The sequence below is a fragment of the Plectropomus leopardus genome, chromosome 18, assembly GCF_008729295.1.
Source record: "Plectropomus leopardus isolate mb chromosome 18, YSFRI_Pleo_2.0, whole genome shotgun sequence".
Taxonomy (NCBI): Eukaryota; Metazoa; Chordata; class Actinopteri; order Perciformes; family Serranidae; genus Plectropomus; species Plectropomus leopardus.
In genome coordinates, this window is record NC_056480.1 from 25,111,237 (window position 1) to 25,137,573 (window position 26,337).

The window sequence follows — 26,337 nt, forward strand, 5'->3', positions numbered from 1 at the left end:
AAATATTGACTTTTTTGGACAGTTTTTTCATCAGGCTATATTATAAACAACCTAAACATGCTGCACTATGACTTTTTTAAGCATTTGGAGCGATGACTTTTTTGACCATTTTTCCCTGTGCTATAGTATGGCTTTTTTTTTACCATGCTGTACTTTGTGCTCAAAACGCTCAAAATATTGACTTTTTGGACAGTTTTTTCATCAGGCAATACTTTAAAACACCTAAACATGCTGCACTATGACTTTTTTTAAAGCATTTGGAGCGATGACTTTTTTGAACCATTTTTCCCTGTGCTATAGTATGGCTTTTTTTTTTTACCATGCTGTACTTTGGCTTAAAACGCTCAAAATATTGACTTTTTTCAACAGTTTTTTCATCAGGCAATACTTTAAAACCTAAACATGCTGTACTATGACTTTTTTAAGCATTTGGAGCGATGACTTTTTTGAACATTTTTCCCTGTGCTATAGTATGGCTTTTTTTTTACCATGCTGTACTTTGGCTCAAAACGCTCAAAATATTGACTTTTTGGACAGTTTTTTCATCAGGCAATACTTAAACACAACCTAAACATGCTGTACTATGACTTTTTTAGCATTTGGAGCGATGACTTTTTTGACAATTTTTCCCTGTGCTATAGTATGGCTTTTTTTTTTTTACCATGCTGTACTTTGGCTCAAAACGCTCAAAATATTGACTTTTTTCAAAGTTTATTCATCAGGCAATACTTTAAACAACCTAAACATGCTGCACTATGACTTTTTTAAGCATTTGGAGCGATGACTTTTTTGAACAATTTTCCCTGTACTATAGTATGGCTTTTTTGCCATATTGTACTTGTACTTAAAACATTCGAAATATACACTTTTTGGACAGTTTTTTCATCAGGCAATACTTTAAATAACCTAAACATGCTGTACTATGACTTTTTTAAGCATTTGGAGCATTTGTACTTGTGCTTAAAACGCTCAAAGTATTGACTTTTTGGAGACTTTTTTCATCAGGCTATAATTTAAACAGCGTTAACATGCTGTAGTATGATTTTTTTAAGCATTTGGAGCGGTGACTTTTTTGACCATTTTTCCCTGTGCTATAGTATGGCTTTTTTGACATTCTGTACTTTGGCTCAAAACGCACAAAATATTGACTTTTTTTCAGTTTATTTTAGATGGTACACTTTGAAGAACCTAAACATGCTGTATTATAAGTTTTTTAAGCATTTGGAGCAATGACTTTTTTGACCATTTTTCCCTGTGTATGGCTTTTTTTTTACCATACTGTACTTTGGCTCAAAACGCTAAAAAAATTGAGTTTTTGCAAAGTTTAATCATCAGGCTATACTATAAACAACCTAATCAGGGTTTTGTATGACTTTTTTAAGTATTTGCAGCAATTACTTTTTTGACCATTTTTCCCTGTGCTATAGTATGGCTTTTTTTGTCATACTGTACTTTGGCTTAAAACGCTCAAAAAAATGACTTTTTTCACAGTTCATTCATAAGGCAATACTTTAAACAACCTAAACATGCTGTACTATAAGTTTTTTAAGCATTTGGAGTTATGAGTTTGTTGACCAATTTTCCCTGTGCTATAGTATGGCTGTTTTTTTTGCCATTCTGTACTTTGGCTTAAAACGCTCAAAATATTGACTTTTTGGACAGTTTTTTTCATCAGGCTATATTATAAACAGCCTAAACATGCCATACTGTACTTTGGCTTAAAACGAAAAAAAAAAAAAAAGACTTTTTTCACAGTTTATTCATCAGGCAATACTTGCCAACATGCTGTGCTTTGAAGTTTTTAAGCATTTGGAAGGATGACTTTTTTACCATTTTTCCCTGTGGTATAGTATTGCTTTTTTTGACATTCTGTACTTTGGTTGAAAACGCACAAAATATTGACTTTTTGGACAGTTTATTTATCAGGCTATATTATAAACAGCCTAAACATGCTGTATTCTGACTTAAGCATTTTGAGAGATCATGTTTTTTACCATTTTCCCCTGTGCTATAGTATGGATTTTTTTGCCATCAGAATCAGAATCAGAATTAGAAATACTTTATTGATCCCCGAAGAGAATTTGCCTTTAGTTACAGGTGCTCCCATTCAAAAGTCTTAAAAGAAGTGGGAAAGTGTAGAATATATCAATAAAATTTAAACATAAGAACTAATATAAAATAATCTAATCACTAAAGTATAAATACTAATGTACATTTTGTTCTTGTTTCTACCATGTGATAAATAAAACAACAGATTACCAACATTAGAATACAGCATTTTACACATGGATGTAGTTATTGCACCAGATTATTGCACATCAAGGTAGTTATTAAGGTAGTTAGAGTCCAGAGTAGACTAATTGACTCAGAGTGTCTGACAGTGAGGAGATGTACAGTCTGATGGCCACAGGCAGGAATGATTTCCTGTGGCACTCTGTGGTGCATTTTGGTGTTATCAGCCTTGTACTGAATGTACTCCTGTAACTGACCAACCTGTCGTGGAGTGGGTGGGACATTGTCCAGGATGACATGCAGCTTGGACAGCATCCTCCTCTCACACACCTCCGTCAAAGAGTCCAGCTTCACTCCCACAACTTCACTGGCTTTACGGATCAGTCTGCCACACTGTACTTTGGCTCAAAACGCTCACAATATTGAGTTTTTGGACAGTTTATTCATTAGTCTATACTATAAACAATCTAAACATGACTTTTTTAAGCATTTTGAGCGGTGACTTTTTAGTCCATTTTACCCTGTGCTATAGTATAGCGTTTTGTGCGATATTGTACTTTGGCTCAAATCACTCAAAATATTGACTTTTGGACCTTTTTTTGATCAGGCTATAGTATAAACTGCCTCAACATGCATTACAATCACTTTTTTCAGCACTTCAGGTGATGACTTTTTTGACAGTTTTTCTCTGTACTGTAGTATGGCTTTTTTCGCCATCACATACTTCGTGTTAAAACACTTAAAATATTGAGTTTTTGGACAATTTTTTTTCAACTGGCTATAGTAGAAACTGCCTCAACATGCTGTACTATGAGTTTCTTCAGTTTTTGTAGCAATGATGTTTTTGACCCTGTGCTATAGTTTGGCTTCATTCTACATATTGTAATTTGGCTGAAAATGCTCATAATATTGACTTTTTGGACCTCTTTTTTAATCAGGCTATGCTAGAAATATAAACTACCTCAACATGCTGTCCTATGACTTTTTTCAGCCTTTGGAGCGTTGTCTTTTGTGACAATTTCTCCCTGTGCTATGGTATGGCTTGTTTCCCCATACTGTACTTTTGCTTAAAATGCTAGAAATATTGACTTTTTGGACCATTTTTCACCATGGTATACAATAAACTGCCTTGGCATGCTGTACTTTGACTTTTTTCAGCATTTGGAGCGGTCACTTTTTTGATCATTTTCCCCTCCATTTGCTCAAAAAGCTGAAAAAAGGCATAGTACATTAAGTTAAAGCAGTTTAAGGTATAAAATGTTGAAAAAATGGTCCAAAAAGTCAATATTGTGAGTATTTCAAGTGAAAAGTACAGTATATCAAAAAAGCTATACTATAGCACAGGGAAAATGGTCAAGAAAGTGATCATTCCAAATGTTGAAAGAAGTAAATCTACAGAATTTTTAAGCAATTTGTCGTATAGTGTGATGAAAAAAAGATAAATATAGTGTTTCAAGCAAAAGCATAGTATAACAATAAAAGCCATATTATAACATGAGGAAAAATGGTCAAAAAAGTGATCATTCCAAATGTTGAAGAAAGTCCAAGTACAGCATGTTGAGGCAGTTTATTGTATAGAATGTTGAAAAAACGGTCAAAGAAGCAAATATTTTTCGCGCTTTAAGCCACAGTATAGTACGGCAACAAAAGCCAAACGATAGGAAGGGGATAAATGGTCAAAAAAGTGATTGATCAAAATGTTGAAAAACGTCATAGTAAAGCATATTTAGGCAGTTTATGGTTCTGCATAATGAAAAAACTGCCCAAAAAGTCAACATTCTTGGCATTTTATGCCAAAGTATGGTACATCTAAAAAAAAGTATACCATAGCATGGTGAAAAATAGTTAAGAAAGTCATCACTCAAAATGCTGAAAATACTCATAGGACAGCATGTTGAAGCAGTTTATAGTATAGCCTGTTCAAACAACGGTCCAAAAAGTATATTTTGAGGGTTTTAAGCCAAAGTAATGTATGTCGAAAAAAGCCATATACTAATATGGGGAAAAATGGTCAAAAATGTGATTCCTCCAAATGCTGAAAAAAAAGTCCTCGTACAGTACGTTGAGGCAGTCTTAAGTATATCATGCCGAAAAAACAGCCAAAAAGGCAACATTTTCCAGCATTTTAAGCTAAAGAATGGCACATAGAATAACACCATACGCAGGGAAAAATGAACTAAACAGTGATCGCTTCAAATGCTGAAAAAAGTCATGGTGCAGCATGTTGAAGCAGTTTTTAGTATAGCCTGTTGAAAAAACAGTCAAAAAAGTCATTATTTTGAGTGTTTTAAGCCAAAGCATTGCATGTTGCAAAAAGGGGAAACATGGTCCAAAAAGTCATTGCTCCAAATGTTGAAAAAAGCCATAGTAAAGCATTTTGAAGCGTCTTACTGTGTCATTTTTTATGATTTATGGACATCTTATTATACTACATTGTTTTTCATGATTTCTGGACGTTATACTATAGCTGTTTTTTATGATTGTTGGAGAACATACTATACTATATTGTTTTTTTTCTTATTTTTGGACAACAATTATTAGACAGCACAATGTATGTTTTTATAGTTATGCTAATGACACACAACTGTACATCTCTGCCAAACAAAATGAAGCTGCAGCCATAAACTTTACTGCTACCTGTCTTTTATCAATAAATAGATGGATGAGGTTACAGGTCTCAGTTTAATCCTAGCTTCAGATCTAAGCTTCAAGTGCCACATTAAACTGGTGACGAAAATATAATTTTTTTCACCTCAGACACCTAGCTAAGCTGCACCTATTTCTAAATCAAGCAGATGCAGAAAAGTTGATTCATCCCACATTTTTACAAGCCTCTCAAAGTACAGCACTGGAATTTCAGCTCATTCAAAACTCTGCAGCTCATCTATTAACCAGAACTAAGAGTGGAGAGCACATCAGAATAGTCTTAGCTTCTCTGCGCTGGCTTCCTGTGACATTTAGAATTGATTTTAAGGTCCTCCTCTCTTAATAACCTCAAACCAAGCTTCACTGTTAACTCCCTGGTAAACTATTCACTTTCTGCTGTAATCTGCTGCTGGTTCATTGGAGGTTCTCAGCAACAGCTAAAAGAAAATCAGGGGGTGCAGCCTTTGTCAGTTACACCCCAAAGCTTTGGAGCACACTACTTATAGATACAACAAGAAACAAAAAGCAATCTTCCCTTCTATGTGATACATATAAATCAATAAATATGTAAAAGCCAGTCAAGTAGAAAGCTTGTTAAAGTTATACAGAGACAAATGCTTATGTTTGATTATATGCGATAACGACACCAATTGTTGTCCGATGACAGAATCACACAAATCATTGATTCCAATTTAAAGTAACAAAAGAGTTAATGCGCTTTTTATATGAATCATTCAAGTTAAGACGACTGGATTCTGCATGTATTGATTTTGTTGATCTATATTGTTTACTGCGGAGCAACACGTTGCAGACACCTAGTTAGCACTGTTGGCATCGATGTGTGTTTGAAGAACGACACCTCGCCACAGAACATACAGTGCAAATCAGTAAGTGAAAATATTGGCCACAGTATGGATGTAAATCCTAGTCCAGTTTGTGCCGCCACCACGTGACCAGTGAAGCACTCGGCTGTCAGTCACTTCATCCAGCTGGGCCGAAGCTCCAACTTCTCTCATTCATCACTCCTAATTGTGCATGTCTGATGTCTGTGCTGTCACCTTAGATCATATAGAGAAACTGTGCCGTCATGCAGCCCTCATAAAAGATGCGTCTGTGCAGGCAGAGCGACCACGCTGTAAATTGGATGTCATTACCATGGAGACTAATCTAAGCAGTTGCCATTATTAAACTTTTCTCTCTGAGCTTCTCCAGAAATGCATTAGGAGTTCTGTAGGTGGGCTGAGCGGGAACTTGAGATGTGAGAAAGGGAGCTAAATATAGAGCGACTACAGATCCAGACGCTGTTGATTAGCGGAGCTGTTTAGACTCTAAAATGGCTGCATTTATGAAACACTGTGGTCGACTGCGTGCTCTCAACTTCTTAATGAGGCAGGCTTATTCCTGTTTGTGTTTACAGTAAGTTTCATGGAGAGGATGGACAATTTGCAGTGTTCTATTTTAATCCTAAATTTAATCTGACGGAAAAAAAGGATCCCTCATATCCTCCAGAGGAGGAAATTACATCATTGTGTATGAAAACAGCAGCAAACAAAACACAACATATGTTATTCAGAAGTTGATTAGCTTTTACAATTGCTTTTCTAAATGTTCTGTTCACTCTGGAGGAATGATTTGACTTCTAACCATATTTGGGATGCAAAAAAAGGCAATATTTACCTAAATAAAATAAAACATTTTCTTTTTTTCTTCTATCTAATGTGATGTCACCAACTCTGCCCAAAATCCCTTAATATCAGACTGAGAACTTGTATCTTTGTTCCAGGCAAAAATATAAAAAGTATAAGTAAAACGAAAATACTGGATAATGCTTTAGAGACATTAGTTGAAGTTTTGGCCCTGCAGGACAGCCATGATATAATTTTATCGTTTTATTCTCTAATTATCTTCCAAAAGTGAGAAAAGTATCAGTACATTTGCAGCCGCTTGAATGAGTCAGAGACCGTAGAGACAACTAACTGCACTCTGCCAACTAGAACCATCTTTTCACTCTTAAAAAGAACCATTAAAGAACCCTTTCTCCAAAAAGGCAAGTAGTTCAGGGTAGATCCTCTGCCGTTAAGGACAAACCCTTTTGGAACCCTTATTTCTAAGAGAGCGGCATTAAATCTGCGCAGTATGGTGTTGTTGAGTCGGTGGACATTACTTCCACTTTTTAGTGACACTAAATATAATGAGCATGGGAGCTTTTATAGCCTATTTACCATTTTCCCCTGAACCTGTACAGCTGTTACTGTCCAATCAACTGTAATGAGGTAGCTAAAACTGTGGACACTTTACATGTATTCAAGGGGATTTTCTCAAAACAGAAACTTTTCTTCCAGGTTCTGCTTCGTCCTAAGACTTTAATAACTTTAATTTAAGTTTAAAAATATAAAGAGCCTTCTCCACACTCATTGCCTCCATAACTTTTAAGTGCAGAACACCGTTTGCGGAGTTGTTAGATATCACCCAAACCGTTGTATGAGGATACATTAATATGAATTTTCACTGAGGAGAAAGTCACCACATTTAACCTTAATAACTAATCGTACAGCAATAATAGAATTGTGGAAACAGTAGGAACATTGTAAAAGACTGCAAATCACAACAGCACCAACAGACGAACAAATACAAAATAAGAGGTGTCCTACAGTTTGTTGCTGCAGTGCATGCTGGGAGGTTTCCTTCAATATAAACTAGAAATTTGAAGCTGACTCCAAAATCAATGTTTTATATTGTTCCTCTTACACCATTGTAATATAAGAAATAACACTTAAAACTCAAAAACAAAACAAAATCCCTCTAAGAAAAAACATAATGAATAATAAATAATTTAATTTGTCGGAATTACAAGAAATGAGTATGACTCATGTGCAGCAGCATTTTTATACATAAACCGAGAGATAATAGCCTTAAACAGAGTCTTTGGGGGGTCCTTTCACAGCCTCAAGATTATATCATAATCAGGTTTTATCTTACTTCAGTTTATGTTGCGCTTAGGTTGTGCATACATTAGGGTTACAGGTAGAATATTTTCACGGTATGATAACTGTCTCGGGAAATATCACAGTTTCAGGATGTATGGATATGGTATTACATAATTGCTATTATTAATAGTACAATGATCCTTAAAGGAATGAAAATTTTTTAAAGCAAAATGGTGTTTTTTGTGGGTTTTTTTTGTTAGTTAAACAGATCCTATTAACTTAAACTTGACAGCATTTATGTAAAAAGACGGACAAAGTCGTGCATGTGAGATTCTCCATTCAGTTGCATTTTTCTCTCAATACTGCAGACAATCTAAAGTTGATATTACTTATAATAAAATAATCTTGGAAACTGGTTGTCTTGGGGAAAAAAAGGAAGTTCATATAGCTATTAATCTTAGTTTATGTTTAATTTATATCTAATTGTTAAGTTAACTTAAAATGTAGTTTTATTTACTTACTTTTGTGAAGTTAGTGCAACTTAAAAATAACAAGTGAAATGAAGTATAAATTTGAGGTTGACACCAACACCATGTTTAATATTATTCCTCTAACAACAACATATAATAATTCAAATAAGAAATAACAAAAACTGTACAACCCCTGAAAAAAACAAACCCTCAGACTACAAGAATGAATAATAAATAATTTAAGACTGTTGGAATTACAGGATATGAGCATGACTCATGAGCAGCAGCATTTTTATACATAAACTGAGAAAATAAAAGCCTATAAAAGTGGGTCTGGGCCTTTTTATGGCCTCAAGATTAGATTGTAATCAGGTTTTACCTTAGGGACTGTGCTCTATCAGAGTCTTCTTGATTTCTAATATTATGACCCTCTCTGGAGCTACAAATATTTTGCCTTGAGCCTCCTCGAGTGACTGGGAGAAAATGCATGACCCTCCCTTGACCATAAATAACCATATTTCACAGTCTGTAGATGAATGCTGTGATATTGGAGTTTTTAAAAGCATTTTCAATCCCACTTGCAGGTTTGGGGTTCACAAAACCACATTACTCCCAACATTCCTGTCTTTAAGAGGCTGTACCAGGCTGAGTACAGAGTGATTATACCGGCATCATCTGAAACTAGAAGACCTAAGAAATCTATTGTTGCCAACCATGTCAAGCTAGCTTCTCTATAAGGAAGCAGAATAGCACTCCAAATTTAGTCAAAATTTTGGAATTTTTGAAAAAATGGCAGAGCCATTTCACAGGGGTCCCTTGACCTCTGACCTCAAGATATCTGACTGCAAATTGGTTTGATGGGTAAGGACAGTTACTTGAGTCCTTATATGGACTTCATAACTGTTTTTAAATGCAGAATAATGGAATAAAAAAACGTGATTAAAAACTCAAATAACTATAGAAATTCTTGGAAACCTGAGCAAATTGGTTTTATTTACTTCTGAAAAACATGGGAAGAAGGAAAGTTAGCAAGAAATTCGTATTAAGCAGAACATTACCTGAAAATTTGTTTAAAATATAATAAAGAAAAAAGAAAAAAAAAACAATTATGTAATATAATTTCTAATATATAATAAAAAAATATTCCCTATCTTTTTTCCTGGACAATATACCCTGCTTAAATATATATATATATATATATATATATATATATATATATATATATATATATATATATATATATATATATATATTATATATATATATATATATATATATATGTATATGTATATGGAAAAAACCCTATACTAGAATGATCATATTTTCAGTTACAAAATAATGTAACAGAATTGTTAATAATACTTTTTAAACACCTAGTCCAAGTCTTCTTTGCCTTGTTTTTATTGATTATTATTGTTAATATTATTATTATTATTATTATTATTATTATTATTATTATTATTATTAATAATAATAATAATCCTTCAAATTATTGTTAACTTTCTTCTACTTTTTACTAATTTCTTGCAAATTTTGGGTCATTTCTTCTTTTGTTGCTTAGTTCCGGTAGTTTCATGGTGGATTGTTTATAAAAAATCTATTTATGTACTCCTCCCTGTTGCATGCATCCTCAGAGTGCGCATACAATAACTTGGGCTGCACTGAGCGCGGCAGTGCATCTGTCTGTCAGCCTTCAGCACCTGGGACAGCACAGGGAAAGCAGCAGCAGCAGCAGCAGCAGCAGCAGCAGCAGCTTGGAGCGTTGTCTCCTTTCTGCTGCTGCCGGAATGTTAAAATCATTAATGTGAGCACCTGAGCAAACCCAGTCAGCCCCCTCTGTCCATATAATGAGTAGGAGTGGTCACTGTGGGAGGGTCGCACGGTAAGGTGGACACGGTGGGGGAATGCAGTCACTTGCACCCCAGCAGATTTTTTTTTTCTCCGGCGGAGAAAGCTTCCAGGCACATACTCAGGCCAGAAAACTGGATGAATCGTGACACTTGGGGGGGGGGGGGGGGGGACGGAGACAGGAGGAGCAACGCCCACGATTAGAGCCTGGAGTGTGTGGAGACATAAAATGTGGAGCCTTCAAAATACAGTTCGTGACACGCATGGTTAACTCAGAAGCCCCCACACGACGAGGGAGAACACGTATTTTTTTTCTTCTTCAAAATCAGCATAAACTCATCAGCAGACAGCACAGGAGAGGAGGTTTGGATGTGCGCAACGGAGCATCAGTGCCGCTGCGGGCACGGAGCGCGCTGTAGCGTTTTGTGAATCCGCTTATTCGATCTCTAAAGTATCTTCCTTCTTTTTCATCCTTTAAAAAAAAGATATTTGGGGAAGGTCTTCCTTGCGATGGAACCTGTTGTCGAGGATGTTGTTGCGTGCTTGGAATATTTTTTTTCTTCTATTCCTCCAACAAGTGGTGAGTTGATCCAGGAATAAAGCACGTGAAAAAAGGAGAATGTGAAAATGTTTGATGTGCGCACTGTGTGAGTCCCAACTTGATGCGATACTCCGTGACCCTCCCGTCTAATCGGCGACTCAGCACATTTCTGATGAGGATGTCCGCTCTTTGCGAGGAAGATTTAAGGATTTCACAGACACGGGATTTTTGTGTGTGTACTTGGGGGATAGCTGCTAAAAATAGCCTGAATGCTGATGAGGCTACAATGAACAGGTTGGTGTTTAGTTGAAACTTAGAGACAAGAAAGATGTCCACTTAGGACATTTTGAAGACGAAGTCAGAGGAGCACCTAAAAGGAAGGATCTATCAACGATTATTATTATTATTATTATTAGCTGGAAGATCTATTATTATTATTCGATTGGAAGAGTTTATTCAGAACACTTCACTTGAGGAGAAAAGAGACCAACAGGCGATCTTGGTAGCAGCTTGTTGATGGCACTGCGCACCGGGAGGACTTGGTTTGGGCAGGTCTTGCGCAGGGTCTTTCGGCTGCAGGGCTCCTGGTCCAGGCGATCGAGCAGTCTCTTGTGTCTCTCCGCAAACCAGGAGCAGGATCTGGGGGTCTGTCACCGGGATCACCACAAGGCGGGAGACTTCCACCACTGCTCCGACTCCGGCGTGCACCGCTGTCACCGTCACCGGAGCGCACCTTTCTGCGCCTCCGCCTCCTCCAGGCGCTGTGCACACGGCTTTCCCCACGCCTGCTGCGCCTTCCCGGGGAACCCGAGGGGACATGAGCCCCTCGGTCGCCGCTTCCTGTTGGCCATGAAGCGGCAAAACGTGCGGACCTTGTCCCTGATCATTTGCACGTTTACATACCTGCTCGTCGGGGCCGCAGTCTTTGACGCCCTGGAGTCCGACTTCGAGATGCGGGAGAAGGAGCAGCTGGAAGCCGAGGAGAAGCGTCTCCAGGGGAAATATAACATCAGCGAGGATGATTACCGCAAACTGGAGACCATCATCATGGAGGCAGAGCCCCACAGAGCCGGGGTGCAGTGGAAATTCGCAGGGTCCTTTTACTTTGCCATCACGGTGATAACCACCATAGGTAAGTCTCTAAAGCAACTAAAAAGCCCCTATAATCACCACAGGTGCCTCTCAGCGTGTTATCACTGTTGCGCAACAGGACGTGGTTTATCATGAGCACAATTACATTTTCGACTAATAAACCGACCCGTGGGCAGCAGTTACGCGAAAGCCCATGCTCATATTCAGTCACAAACAAGATTTCCACTGAGACCAAAGATAAAGTTTTAAGCAACACGTTGCAGCTGCTCTGAGGGGAGTTGTACTCGGTGGAACCCGAGGATATTTCTACTAAGAATGACGTAGCGCGCTCAAAATATTCTTAAAACACACTATCATTTCCGTCTCAGCTCTTTATGATTCAACTTCGCCAGTGCGTCACCAAGACGCAGTTTAAAGTCTGACAGAGTAAATGAGGGTGTTAGACACGCCGAGATTTCATCTGGAAGCTGGCAGAGGGGAGATGTGCAGGAGGATGACGAGGCTCGGTGAGCGGGACTGATTCAGAGCGCGCGTGAGAGAGGCAGCGGGCAGAGCGGTGGTGCTGAATGGACAGCTCCTCTGAGCGGCGCCGCAGGAAGGACGAGAGTTCAGAGTGAAATGTTTTTGACATTTAATACAGTGTTTTGGCCCTAATTTCTTATCTTAGACTTGCATTAAGGTTTAAGGGTGGTCTAATGGTTTCCTGCAAAGAGGTGTTGCAAGCTGTAACAAGATTTACCGGAAGTAAATTAAAAAAAAAAAAAGATGCACGAGAACAAAACTAAAAACCTTAAGAGGACAAACCTATCCATTTTTTAAGAAATGCATTTCTTGTGATTCCCCCTAAAAGGAGATACGTATGACATCAGTTTGACGTGATTTTGCGATGATGCGTTTGCGTCATAAAGCTTTAATCTGCACTGTAAAATCACAAGTTGATCTTACTAAAAGTAATCTTGGAAACTGATTTCTTTGAAAAAGTGAAGTAAATATAACTACGAATATTAATTCATGCTCACTTTATATCAAATTGTTAACTTAAAATGTAGTTGTATTTATTTAATTTGTGAAGTTGTTGCAATTTCAAAACAACACGTTTAATTAAATCAATCTTTCTAAGTTGAAGCAACTTCAGTAAACACAGTTTACTATGCTGTATGTCTGACTATTCTATAACCAGCAGAAAGAATATAATCATATTTATTCATTTTTTAAAAGTTTACTCAAAATAAAGTTGTATTTAACTAATTTTAGAAGTTGTTGCAGTTTAAAAATGACAATTGAAATTAATTGTTTTTTTATAAGTTTCAGTAAACTAAGTTTACTATGTGTATGTCTGTATTCTGTCTGCTGGTTGCAAAGTAGTATGTCAAATTTAAAACTATTGACGTTTCCTCAAAATGTAGCTGTACTTAATTCTGTGAAGTTGTTGCAACTTAAAAATGACAAATGAAATGACCTTGTTCTTTCTAAGTGTTAGCAATTTCAGTAAACCACATTAGTCTGAACTAAGCTGATCATCACAAAGAGGATTTCGTAATGATGAAGTTAGCAGATCTGCGAGTTCTGTTTTGTTAACATGTTTAAGAAAATGCAAATATGTTTGACTAGTTTGCAACCAGCAGAACAGATATATATCTCAGCAAACTTGGTTTAATGAGGTTGCTATAACTTGGAAAGACTGATTTTAATAAAGTAATCCTATTTAAATTTCTTTAATTAAAATCAACTTGTCAGATTTTACAGTGTGAGCAGGAGGGGTCCACTGAGTTTCTCTTTGTTTACGCTCCACAATCACACCACATTCGTTCTGCTATTTTAATCACTATACCAATGAATGAAGCAAATTAGTTGGAGATAATTGAATTCCTTCTATTACTAAAAACAAGTTAAAAGTCAACGTTTCAATCAGCTGACTTCAGATTAGAGTGGCAGGACATTTAAAAATTAACTTCCCTCCCTGCAGAGGTCACAGAGAAGCGCTCTCTCCATTATGGAAGTCAGATAGTGTTATTCAAGATGAGGACTTTTATCAGAGTGGGGGGGGTTAATGTACTAGGCCTGTCCTCCAGTTTGCCAGGCAACACTTAACAGGGACGGCTGCACCGAGCAACTGAAGGTGGATCCGCTGTTGTTTCTAGGCTACAGCAATGAGAGCCATTGTAATATTCATGTTGTGTGAAGTGGTTACATTCACTGCGGCGGGCTGGGGCGGCACTGTAGGAAACAGGACGCTTTTATGCATTAACATTCTCCCAATTGTAGTAAGAAGAGTTCACAAGACAGTCAGACTTTCCTGCAAAATGTTACAGGAACTGACCTTACTTTTATGCACTTGTGAATAAGAAGTTTTAGGAATTGTTTAATCACAGTGATTTCAGTCATTTGGTAAGAAGCAGATAAAGAAAGGAGAAAACAACTCTGGCAGAACAAGCTAGTTTTCTTCCTGATTTCAAATTCCAAATTACAGTGTTATTGAAAATGAGTGTGAGGTAATATTGTTTATAAAATCTCAGTGGAACAGTGTCATGCTGATATGAGCATTTTCTGTTATAATTTACCAAATTACTGTCTAAATGAATGAATTTAAGGAGATTGTAATTAAAAACTCACAAACTGAGTTTCTGTTTGAGCTGTTTTACACATTCATAGAGTTGTAAACCATATAAATAAAAGAGGAAAATAGTGTATTGCATTGGACATCAATTTGATATATGCCATATGATATATGATATGCTTTCAATGCCATTTTGAATACATACAGCATATTGTCATACAAATCAGAGTAAAAGAAAAAAAAAAACGTTTTACTGCTATTAGATAGACAAAATATCCTCCACAGAGGAGGAAGAACATCTCAATTTATCTTAAAAGGACAATTGTAATCTTACTTTATCCTCATCTCATTGAATCCAAACCCCATTAAAAATCATAAACAAACGATTAACTGATCCTACTAATATTATGTGCCATACAGCTCAATGTTGCTCAGAAACTGGTAAAAAAAATATCACTGATACACACAACTGTACTAGCAATTACTTCACTGCACACATCACATTTAGACAAAATATACATCCACTCTTCTGCTGCTAAATATTAACTATAGAGCAGCAAATTTGTATCCAGCTAAATATAGTGCCAAGAAATGCATGATTTGAGTAACATGTATCAAAAACTACAGTGCCCAGCTGATTTAAGAAATCATTAAGTCTATTTTAAAAATGAAGCTATAGATCCATGAGCCATTATTTAGGAGTAATATCTTTGGTAGGAGAACATGGTCTTAGGGCAGAAGGCCCAGAGCAAACCGATATACAGAACTAGTGACAACTGCTGTGTCACCTGACTTTGTTTGTGTCTCAGCCAAAAAGTTGAACACAATGCAGCCGACAGCCAACTATCATCTATGTTCTGACAGGAAATAAAGCAGTACCAACAGGTGGTGGTAGTCTGATTTTATAAGTCAGAGAAACCTAAAGACCATCTTGATAATAGTTAGCCAGTTAGCACATTAACAACACAATCCAATGCTGAAAGAGGAAAGCAAATTTGTCGTACACCAGTGAACAATAACACAAAACGCCATGAGACGTTTCAGCTAAAAAGCTCCATTGCTAAAGAAAAAACAATCTGACCTCATACAACAAGTTTGTTTTGACATCCCACCCTCTGGCTTTGTTTATTTTCACCACATTTGTTTCTCTTCTCCTGCGCTGATCTTATCTGATTTCATTCATCAACGCACTCTGTTGTCTCCAAAGTTGATTCAATATAATGAATCGACAAAAACAAAAGCCAACAAGGGCAAATGGTGTGGGACACAACAACTAGCGCGGCAGCCGATCGTTGACATCGTTGGTGTGTCAGTACAGCCAAGTTCTCACTCAGACTTCGTCAAATACATCCACTGTCAGTGCTTTCGACGTACAAGCATGGTGCCAAATGCCACCAAACCGGAACGCTGCTGGACGGCGTCAGATGAGAACAGGCTCAGAAAAACTAGTGGCATTATTATTATACACTAGTGGACAGCACTGGGCACGTCCACATGCAATACTCACGGGCAGCATCACTTGAGAACATGGCTGGATAGAAATGATCGCGTGTGCATGAAATGCTGAAGGACAGGATTAATGAAATGATGCTGCCAGTAACAACGCAATTTAAGGAATGCAAGTGTAGGGCGGGCGGATGGGGAGGTTGATGGTTCCCACAAATAACTGACTTTTGTGCGCGTGTCCAGAGTTCGCTTCCCCTGTAGATGTGAGGGTTTTTTTTTTTCACACCATACCATATGCTTCTTTTGCATATGGTACCTAACCATTGTAACAGTTGCATTGGTTGCCATGTGCTGCATCATCCCATCATGTACATTTGTTGCCATCATGGTATGGCATCCCAGAGCAGAAACAGCTGACGCATAAGGATACTTAAAACGTCATGAGTAGACACAGCAGCCTTGCTGTAGTGTGAGGCCCACTTTATGCATAGTTTATTGAAAAACATGAGGTAACTCTCCTTAAACCCCCTGGGCAAAGCCACCATCATTAGCTGAAACAGCACACAGTCATCTGATCATATTCCTGCGGGTAGGATGAGTTCAGTACCCTCAATGATATTACTGTAAGTCTGGGGCAGATGGAATTCTCTGATGCCTCAGACCATGAAGTGAAGACAATCACAGGAAAGTGTCTCAATATCAGTTTGATAACTTTTTCTGTGATTTGCCTGACCATCCAGACTGAATAAGGCCGGCCTATTTCATCTGGCAGGTTAAATCCAAAGCTCACAATTATTTGCAGGTCATATTTGACCCAGCCATCCATGTCTTTAGGCAGTGGAGCTTTGATTTGATGAGTTCACTCAATGATCGGAAGACCGTCCTCAAATATCTCGTTCAGTTGACAGCATGAGATTCATCACCTCACACTGCCACCTGTTAATGCCTCAGAGGGAAACATTTTTCTTCATAGAAATAATGAAACTGCGTTTATTCTTCTGCAAATAATTATTTCGGCAGCTAAAAGTGAAAGAATCGAATGAAACTTTGTGCAAAATGAAACTCTGCTGCAAAGATAAGGGAAACAAAATGGACTATGTCAACTATGAGCTGTTTGCGGAAACTAATTAAATTTGGTGTCGTCGTGGGACAGTAAAAATGGTGCAGAGATGTTTATTAAGATATGGAGCCACACGCTACCACACTCAATGCCAGTTGTGTACATATACAACAGAATAATTTGCAAAAAAAGATTAAATACCCCACAAGAAATGCAACAACACAGCTCACCACAGGAATCTGAGAGCCAACAGTATGTCCACAGAGAAAGCCGTGCACATTGATCATCCGTTCACTACAAAAAGAATGAGCTGTAACTTTCCTTTCCACTAAAGCTTTCTCCATTGTTATTATCAACTGGACATCCTATTGTATCAGCAAGACAAGATAGAAGCAGCATCAGGTGTCTGACAGGTTAAAGGAAAACCTCAATGGATGAGCAGAGGAACACAACCAAATAGAAGAGTCACACCAATGTGACTACACTCTCCAGCATGATCAAACCAGCACTGGAGAGATAATATCTTTTGGAAGAATGTGTCATGTTGGTTTTTGGGGCGCGTGATCATTCCGAAGTCATCACATACTGCCACTTGCAGTGCTTTTATTGTTAAAAATGTCAAAAGCCACCTTTTGCATCTGCATGATATGCCGCTGGATGTCATCAGCTGGGAACCTGACCGGATGGCCGGACATAATATGTAGACCATCAACATCAGTTGAGACCCAGCTGGATGGTACCTGTCCCATCTGCATGATATGCCGCTGAACGATGGCAGGTTGAAACGTTGCCAGTAACAAAATAATAGAAGGAGCATGAAGGTCCCTATAGGGTAGGTGGAAGAGTCCAACAAATCCTGGACTTTCATGCAATAGTCCAATGTTAGCTTCCTGTCCTAATGTGATGGGGGTTTTTCTGCACCTTCCGATGTGCCTCCTTCCCTAATCCTAACCATCTGTGCCGGCGTGTGCTTTGGTTGACGTCCTGGCATCAGTAGCCATGTGCTTCTGTTGCCTAAACAAAACCATGTGCTAGGTAATACCACCATGTGTTTGTGTTGACATCACAGCAGCGGCAACCTGGAATGTAAACAGCAGACGCAGAGGGACACCTGGAGTGTTATATGTAGACGTGTAAGTCCACTGCAAAGCAGCAATATGTGATGACGCTGGGATGAGAGCGTGTTGGATAAAGACTGTATTAGATGGCTGACAAGTAAAGGAGAACTTTAAAAACTTAGCAAAGAAACACAATAAAATTGAAAAGTCAGCAGTGTGTCTGATTTCACAGCAGTTGAGAAAATATCTATTAGAATGTAGTCCATCCAAACTTACAATAGTATTTACATGTAGATCTATTGTCACTTCAGCAACCTCATCTTCTCTTTCTCGCACTAAATAAAAAGAAAATCGTCTTTTTCACAAAATAAAGCTTTCTTCATTAAGACAGTACAGAATGTGGTACATTTTATGGGGATGTAAATAAACTAAAAGACTATAGAGTGAAAAACGTAAAGTTTGACAAATAAAGTTTTAGAAGTGATTTAAAGGCTGATTTAAAATTCTGCTAGACTCATGTCTTAAGGGATGTTGAGGCTGTTTTCTCAACTTAAGTCACAAGAGCTTAAGAGTAGTGGTAACATCAATAGTAAATATCGGAGGTAGAAGTTATGGCAAAATCATCTTCAGTATTTTAGTAGCAATAGTATTGTAGCAGCAGCATTAGTAGCAGCAGGTGTTGCTGATGAAGTACTGATATAGTTGTCACTGTAGCAGCAGTAGTAGTAGGGCACTAACAGTAGTAGTAGTAGTGGTGGCAGTGTAATGGAGACCTGGGGTTCCATTTCTTAAAAGGCTTTATTAATATCTATGTTAGATGATGGACATTCCCACAGATGTTGACACACAACTTTTGCAAACTTTTTTTGCTGGGTAGTTCCAGAGGGGGATTGAGGAAGCATGGGCGAACTGACTCTCCTGGCTGTATAAGAAGAAACCTCAGCCAGCAGTCATCACACTTTAAGGCATTTTATTGTTTATTGTTTTGTGCTTCTGCTCAGTGTCTTCTACAATCAGTATCTCAAACAGCAAAGTCAGACAAAGGCAGTACTTGCCTCTTCCTGGTTGTCTCCTCAGCAGGGGGCAGGGCCAAAGAGTGAGGCAGGTCAAGGCACCTGAGTAAGAGCACCAGGAGCAAACCATATAGATTAGGGTGGGGGTATCTGTGCAAACAATTAAGTTTGATGTGATTATTTTATGCTATTGAATTTATGAAAAGGAATGTGTATTTATATAAAAATTAATTCTTTGCATTCCATTTTGGTATGGTGATTTTATGAAAATATGTATTATTTCATATGATGTAGATCCCACCTAAATGGTCTTGTCCATTTAATTACATACAGGAGGGAGAATATGTAATGCAGGTAGTTGCTTTCTGTGTATATTTCGGTGTGGTGTCTTGTCATGTCTGTATGGAAGACCATAAATGCCACAATGGTTGCTTTGCATTTCATCTTTGTTTCATGACTCTTTGTGAGAAAACTTAGAGGCAACGCTGCACAAATCTGACAGGCAGCAGTAGATGTAATAGTAGTAGTTGTAGTAAGGCTTGGGTGGTATAAAATATTTCATTCCTTTACACCTTCCTGAAATTACCTATTTTAAGGTTTTCAGACTTACACTAAATGTTAAGAAAACTAATATTCTCACACGTATTTTCAGTTTTAAGCTGAGAAATACAACTGTACACTGTTTGAATTCAGCTTTCTCTCTGTCATGGAAGACCAAAGAGGCTTAAGTGCCTGCTTATCTTTATCATAAAACACACTTCATTTTAACTCAACAGACACAAAATAAACTCGCACACACCATCTTGGTTACTCTTTCTAGTAATCTAGTTAGTAGCAGCATTGGGGGCTGTATTTATCATTTTGTATTAAGGTTTTTGTCAGGTCTTCATTGTACATGTACAGTAAAGAACACAAACAAGACTTACTTTTAATCCCATCCGTCTGTCCGCCTGTCCGTCCGTCTGTCTATCCATCCATCCATCCAAATCAAAAAGCTCTCAACTAGGAATCAATCCGCCTTAAAACATCAAGAACCAGACAAAAAAGTTAGCACAACTTAACTGAGCGACAAAAAGACATTTTGCCACAGATATACAATATATCCAAACTGAATGAGGCACTTTAGTCCACTAATAATAGTGGCAGCAGCCGCAGTTTGTACCAGATTTCTTTGTCTTTAAATATGTGGCAAACAGAAACAGTATCCTGATGTTGGTAGTGGATCTACAGGCAGCAGTAGTGTTAATAGCAGTTATAGTGGCAGCAGTAGTACTTATGGTAATAATAGTAGTAGCTGCAGTCTGGAAAAGGTGGAATCTGAGGCCTGCATTTTAGATTTTGGATCCGAGGCAGCACACTCTCTCATGGAGGATTAAAAAAAATCTGTAATCCCCTGCTGCAGGCCTCACCTGACTGTGCTTTATTGATAAAAGACTAAACACAGTAAAATCTTCAGTTTTAGGGAACTTCTGTTGATATTCATCAGCATTCTCACCATAAAGTGCTCCAAAAGACAGAAAAAAAACCAAAAACTGTCAGGAGGTCTGAAACTGGTGCCCTGCTATGATCCTGTTAGCACATGTCATACCAGCTGTCTTCAGGCAGCCATCTCAGTTGCCATGATGAGACTGTAAGCACCCTCGGTAGCACCCTTTCCACCCAGATCGACCCTACAAGTTGACTATATTTATACCTGTGACTAATTGCGCTCAATGTGAGAGTTAGTGATGACAGTATGTGGTGAGCGGAAGGTGTTCTCACCCAAACTCTCAGAGGGAGAAAAGGCACCGCAGCATGTAGGAGTGCATATATAGACCTACCTTTGTCCCAGTGTTGAGCCGCTGATGTTGCCAGGAGACTAGAGACAGCTTCAAAGGTGAAAGTCATCTCTGGGAAATGTCTGGAAATATAAACATGTATCTATATATACAGTATATGCATTTTAGGGTATGACTGAGCCCAATTATGGTTTTAACCAGTAAGTAAATTACTGAAAGAGCTCAGTGTTTCCTTAATAACTTCTTGAGAGACCTTCTGAAACAGCATTGAAACTGTCACCAAAACATCAGCAAAACTCTTCCGAGAACCCAAACTAATGAAGTTTAATCAGAGTGAGCATCACTTTAAGACGGTTTTAAATGGCAGACAAAAAGTAATTGCTTTTTAATGAAGATATTTTTCATTACAAACAATGATGAAATGAAAAATGTGTTCAGATAATTCAAATAAATTGCAAATTTTGTTGTGGCTGGAGCCTCCATCACTTAATAAAACGCCAATGCTGGACAAACATAATGGCAAAAATACAACCTCAGGGCCACTGAAAAAGTATGACGTAATTAGAGTAACATGTTAACATAGCAGTGTTTGCTTAGCATGAGTGATAAAAGCTTGAAAAGAAAAAGAAAAAAAAAAAACTTTGGTTAAGGAAAAATCACAAAAAACTACGAACACAGTGACTGACAAACAAATATAAAGACGCAACAACAATGAGCCTTTTCACTTTTTTGTATCTGATGAAAAAAGACTGAGAATGATAAAGTAAGGAATAATGTGAGAAGCCAAAAAAAGTAGCATTTTGTCCGTAAAAGTTTATAGAAATTGAGAATAATGTATATGTAGATAAGTTGTAGATAAGAATGAGCCCATTACAATTTTTTTTTTTTTTTTGGAGGAACATTTGCACTGGTTTGGATCTGTGTTTCCTGCACACTGACAATTCTTCGTCCAATATTCACTCTCATTTTAGCTTGGTTTTGTTCTCCGCCACCTCGAGTAAAATATTTTTCTGTTTGGCCTCCAAACATCTCCAGTTTCTTTTTTTTCCCTTTGAATAGCCAGAGGTAGGGCAAGTCACACATGTGTAAGACATGAGGGAGTTTCAAGCAGCTGGTCTGCAGGGCCCTAATAAATTGCAATGTTTGTTCCCATTGCATTGCACTAGAAATCATGTTTCAAAAAGAAAGCGGAATTTCTCGATATATAAAACAATGCAAATATTTAACCTAATAAAAATAAGTCAAGTTGTTTTGAATCATATGTCTCAAGTTTTCACCTCTAGAAATAGCTGCCTGGAGATCTCAGGCTGCTGAGAACAGAGTTTGTGAGGAACTGAGGTGGAGTGTTGAATGATAATAATCTGTGGATTTGTCAATCTGAGTGAAACCTGTCTGAATACACGTTAATCTGATGATTCATTAACATAAAAATATCATTTAGTGCAGCTTTAATGTAATAAAACTGACACTGTCAACAGTCAGTGTCAACAGCCACACAAGAACGAGGAAATCCTCTGCCTTCACATGAGTCAATGGTTTGAAAACAGCATGATATTATTTGCACAACAGTATAGTAAAATGCCTCTATTTTGTATTGCTGTACAAGTCAATCTCTACATTCTGGCAGATAAACTCATCAGCCGTCCTCTCTAATGAAAGCCCTTTGCTTTACTAAAATGAGTCAGATGCCGCGTTGCTGTCGGACCTATTGTGCAAGTCACAGTTTCCATTACACTGCACAGCAAGTGCCACTTACAGATTTCTTTAATTGCGTTCACACATTATATACAGTTTATGTGTTAGTAGGACGAGTCCACTAACAGAGAGTGCACTATGAATCAACCAGCTCAAAGAAGCCATCATCAAATAAAAGGCTTTTTATAAATTACAGTTTGAATGTATTTCAGTAGATAATAATTATAGATCCTGCTGTAAATGATTCTTTAAGAAAAAAAATCTGTATTCCTTAAACTCTCCATATTTATTTATTATATTGTATTTTTATTCATGTATTTTTAGAGAATTAATGCACCTTTTGGTGTATAGCTTCCAATCCAGTTCAACACGTCTGGTTACAACAAAACTGGCCCCTCGGCACGGAAAGCAATGACAATCTACACGATTTAGATGTGATATAAGAAACATTTTTGACTAAAGGAAATGATATGGTGTTTATAAGGGTTAGGGGATTGAAATGTTTCCATGGGTCTATTTGCACACAATAGACGCGCTCTGTGATTTGTCTGTTACTTCACACGGGGCCGCAGGCTGCTGAAAGCTGCACTTTGCTTCTGCTCAGCTGTTGTCCTCTGGATGATAATACACACTGTGATCTTGATAGGGATTGTTTGGTGGAGTCCTGCAGATGCGAAGCATGTGGACAGTGATTGCTGTGTGTTCATGTGTGTGTGGAGGGGTAAGGTGGGCTGGAGGGTGGCTCGGTTTGGCGGAACACACAGATTGCCCATCTGCGTAGCATTTTGACAAGGACTGATTGAAGAGCCTGGATGTATAATTTCACAATGCAAGAGGGCAGTTTTCCTGGCAGGCATCAGACTCTTCTTATTTCCAAAGAGAACTTGTTCAGTCCCTCCAGGATTTCGCAATGTTGCAATCACAACAATTCACATGAAATCACACAATTCCTGTGAATTCTGCCCAAAATTGCAACTTTGTCCAATCATCGCAACTTCACTGCAAAATAGGGCTGTACACAACTCAGAATTATGTTTGTCAAATCAGATACGACCACTCAATTCAAATATGTGACTTTTTTCCCATAGAAAGTTTTTAAGTTAGAACAGAGCTCAGCGTGACAGCGGCATTCATGTAATTTAATAAACAAGCTAACAGCGCTAATGATGGACTGGCAATGTACAACAACACTTTTTGTAATACAGTAATAGAGGACTGTCAGCATCTGTCAGCATGTCCATCCTGTTCGCGCCTATTTATTTTGAAGAACCACGGCCAATGAGGAACAAGCGATGTCAAACGGTGCAACGTCATCACTCAGTCACAGGGTTTCCTGTTTATAGGCTGTAGTCCAGCCAACAGCCAACAGCCCCCCCACTGCTCAATTTGTAGCAGTTTCAGACTGACCCTGACTGACAATTTAAATCTTCGATTCTCGGGGGGGTAGCCCTACCACAAAATTTGATCAATTTCATTGCACAGCTATGCACAGCGTATTGATCCACTGCTGTGACAGAGACACACACCTTCACAGAGATGTTAGCAGCACGTCTTAATTTAACCAGCATTTATTGACCGTTATTGACCCGACTGGGTTGAGCCATTTTGGTGTCGCTGTGAACAGCACCAGATCATTACACTTAAAACGTGAATTTATCTTTGTCTGTCTCATCTGTAATTTAGCCTATTCTTCATTTAGATCAATGTCTTTATAATCAGTATTAGCACTGATATTGCATCATATCATGATGTCAATCTTATGTAACTGTTACTTTAAAAAAGTGCAAATTCTTATGATAAAAAAAAAAAAATATTGTTACTTGCATTGCAATTTGCTGCCAAATCATACTTTCCGGACGCCAAAAAAGCCAGAGAATAAGCCCACTTACTCATCTGAATTTTCTTGATGACATATAGGCTGTAACACCCCGGGTTTCCCATTACTTAGTATGGATTATGTAAATCTCCAATGCATCAAGGACACACAATTTCACGATTCCTTTTCTCCAGCAGCGCGTCAATCAAATGATTGAGCAAATTTTAAATCCAGGTGATTTGCTCCTTCATTATGCAGGAGAGTTTCATAACAGCTGCATATACCATGATTAACAGCTTATGTCATGTTTTTAATGGAGGAAGAAATCCTCAGAATAAAGAAATCATTTGTAAACGATGTGAAGGTTTTTTTTAAAAACAGATTTTATGTTGTTTTTGAAAATCTTTAGCAGTTACCTAAGCAAAACAAAATGAGCACATTTTTTTGAAAGCACTCAGATTTTCATTTGAATGGCAATAAAACACCAACTCAGTTTACCATACTTCAATAAAACGGCAGCCGCTCCTGCTACAGCGTGCCATTAACTCCTCTTCAGTCTTATTTTTTAGACACATTTGACTTTTAGGAATTTATGCAAAAACATATGGTTTCTCTTCAAGGATTACTTCATCAAAATGACTAAAAATCCGCCTGCAGGGGCATCAAGCAGACAGAACATATCTGTCTCTGAGATTTAAGCCTCCAATATTGAGCAATGGCTGTGACTGGGATTTGAAAGCACTGACAGCTTTAGATAGACATTATATCAATTTGTATGTCCCAATTACTTTGGATAATTAGAATGTGTTTTCAATCGTGTTTTACTTACTTCTTCTTTTTACAATTGCTATTTTTATGAAATATTTATCATAGAATAAGTCCTCCAGAAAAAAAGTTTACAATGAGATAGGAAGGACACGTTAAATTTGTCAATAATTTGAGCTGACAATCAAAATTCCTTTTACCTCTTTTTAAGTTTACCTAACAACACAATCATTATATTTTAGTTTTTTTTTATCCACCATTTCTATCCTGAATAATGTAGCAATTCAAGTACAAAGATGACATTTTTTTTGCATGATCCCCAGATGGTGAATCCTACACTGACTTTGAGATACCATGAATTTTCCTTTAGCTCATCCAGGATTTTAATAGCTTTTTAAAAAAATATTATTATTTTTTTTTCTTACACATTTCCAGTTAATTTGGGGGTAATTTCTTGTCAAGCTGCCCATTGTCTGCATTTGCAATGCAATGCATGTTTTTTTTTGGTGGTGGTGGGGGTACAGTGTTAAATCTGCTGTGAGCATATCTCTGCTGTTCTGCTGTTTCAGACTTCTTCCATGGTGGATTGTTCTTGTTACCACATCGTCTCACTGTGGAAATTATTTTTAATTATTTAATTATAGTAGCTCTTACAACTGGCCACAATGGACCACGGCAGCCCTACAGATCGCTCATGAATTCCCAGAAGTTTTAATACTATTACTTTCATGAATTTCCCTCAGGAAGCCAAATTCCCCAGGGATTAAATATCTGTGGGTGATCAGATTTTAGAATGTGGACACCAAACTCACTGTGTGAAGCACAGCCTATAGCACATTGTCTTTTTTTACTTCACTTTAAACTAATTTCATTTTCATTTTAATTTATTTTACCTGTCATAAGCTCTGAGTGGTTGATGACCCTAAACTGTCTGAATGTGTTGCTGTTTAACCCTTTGAAACCTGAGCAAATTAGTTTGATTTAATTGAAAAATGACCGACTTGGCCATAAATGTCCAACAAAATAAAATAAAAAAAATTGAGAAAGGTGATAAAAAAAAATAACCTCAAAATTAACTGAAAAAAGGGAGAAGGGTTGGAAATTTTTTAGAAAAAAACAGTAGAAAAAATGACAAGTCTATATTTATATCTACAATAATTTTATATAAAATGTACGTTACAGGAAAATATACATATATAGTTTTAAATCATTATCACAACTTTTTGGGGGTTATATTTTTGTTTGTTTTTTGTTTTACACTTTTCATTTGTTTTTTGTGTGCTTATTTTCAGGCACTTTTCTTGTAGCTTTTTTTTATTTTTTTTTTTATTATATATTTATTCATTTATTTTACTAATTTCCTGCAAAATCTTGGGCCATGATTTGGTAAGTT

General features: G+C 37.5%; 1 protein-coding gene across 1 annotated transcript in view; it reads left to right on the top strand.

Annotated features, from left to right (window-relative positions):
- The first annotated feature begins 11,180 nt into the window (after nt 1–11,180).
- kcnk9 (potassium channel, subfamily K, member 9) overlaps nt 11,181–26,337 on the top strand; it is a 46,270-nt gene continuing 31,113 nt past the window's right edge. The window contains exon 1 of the mRNA XM_042506670.1: nt 11,181–11,796. Within this exon, the coding sequence (XP_042362604.1) occupies nt 11,181–11,796 (616 nt within the window). The remainder of the gene's footprint in view (nt 11,797–26,337) is intronic.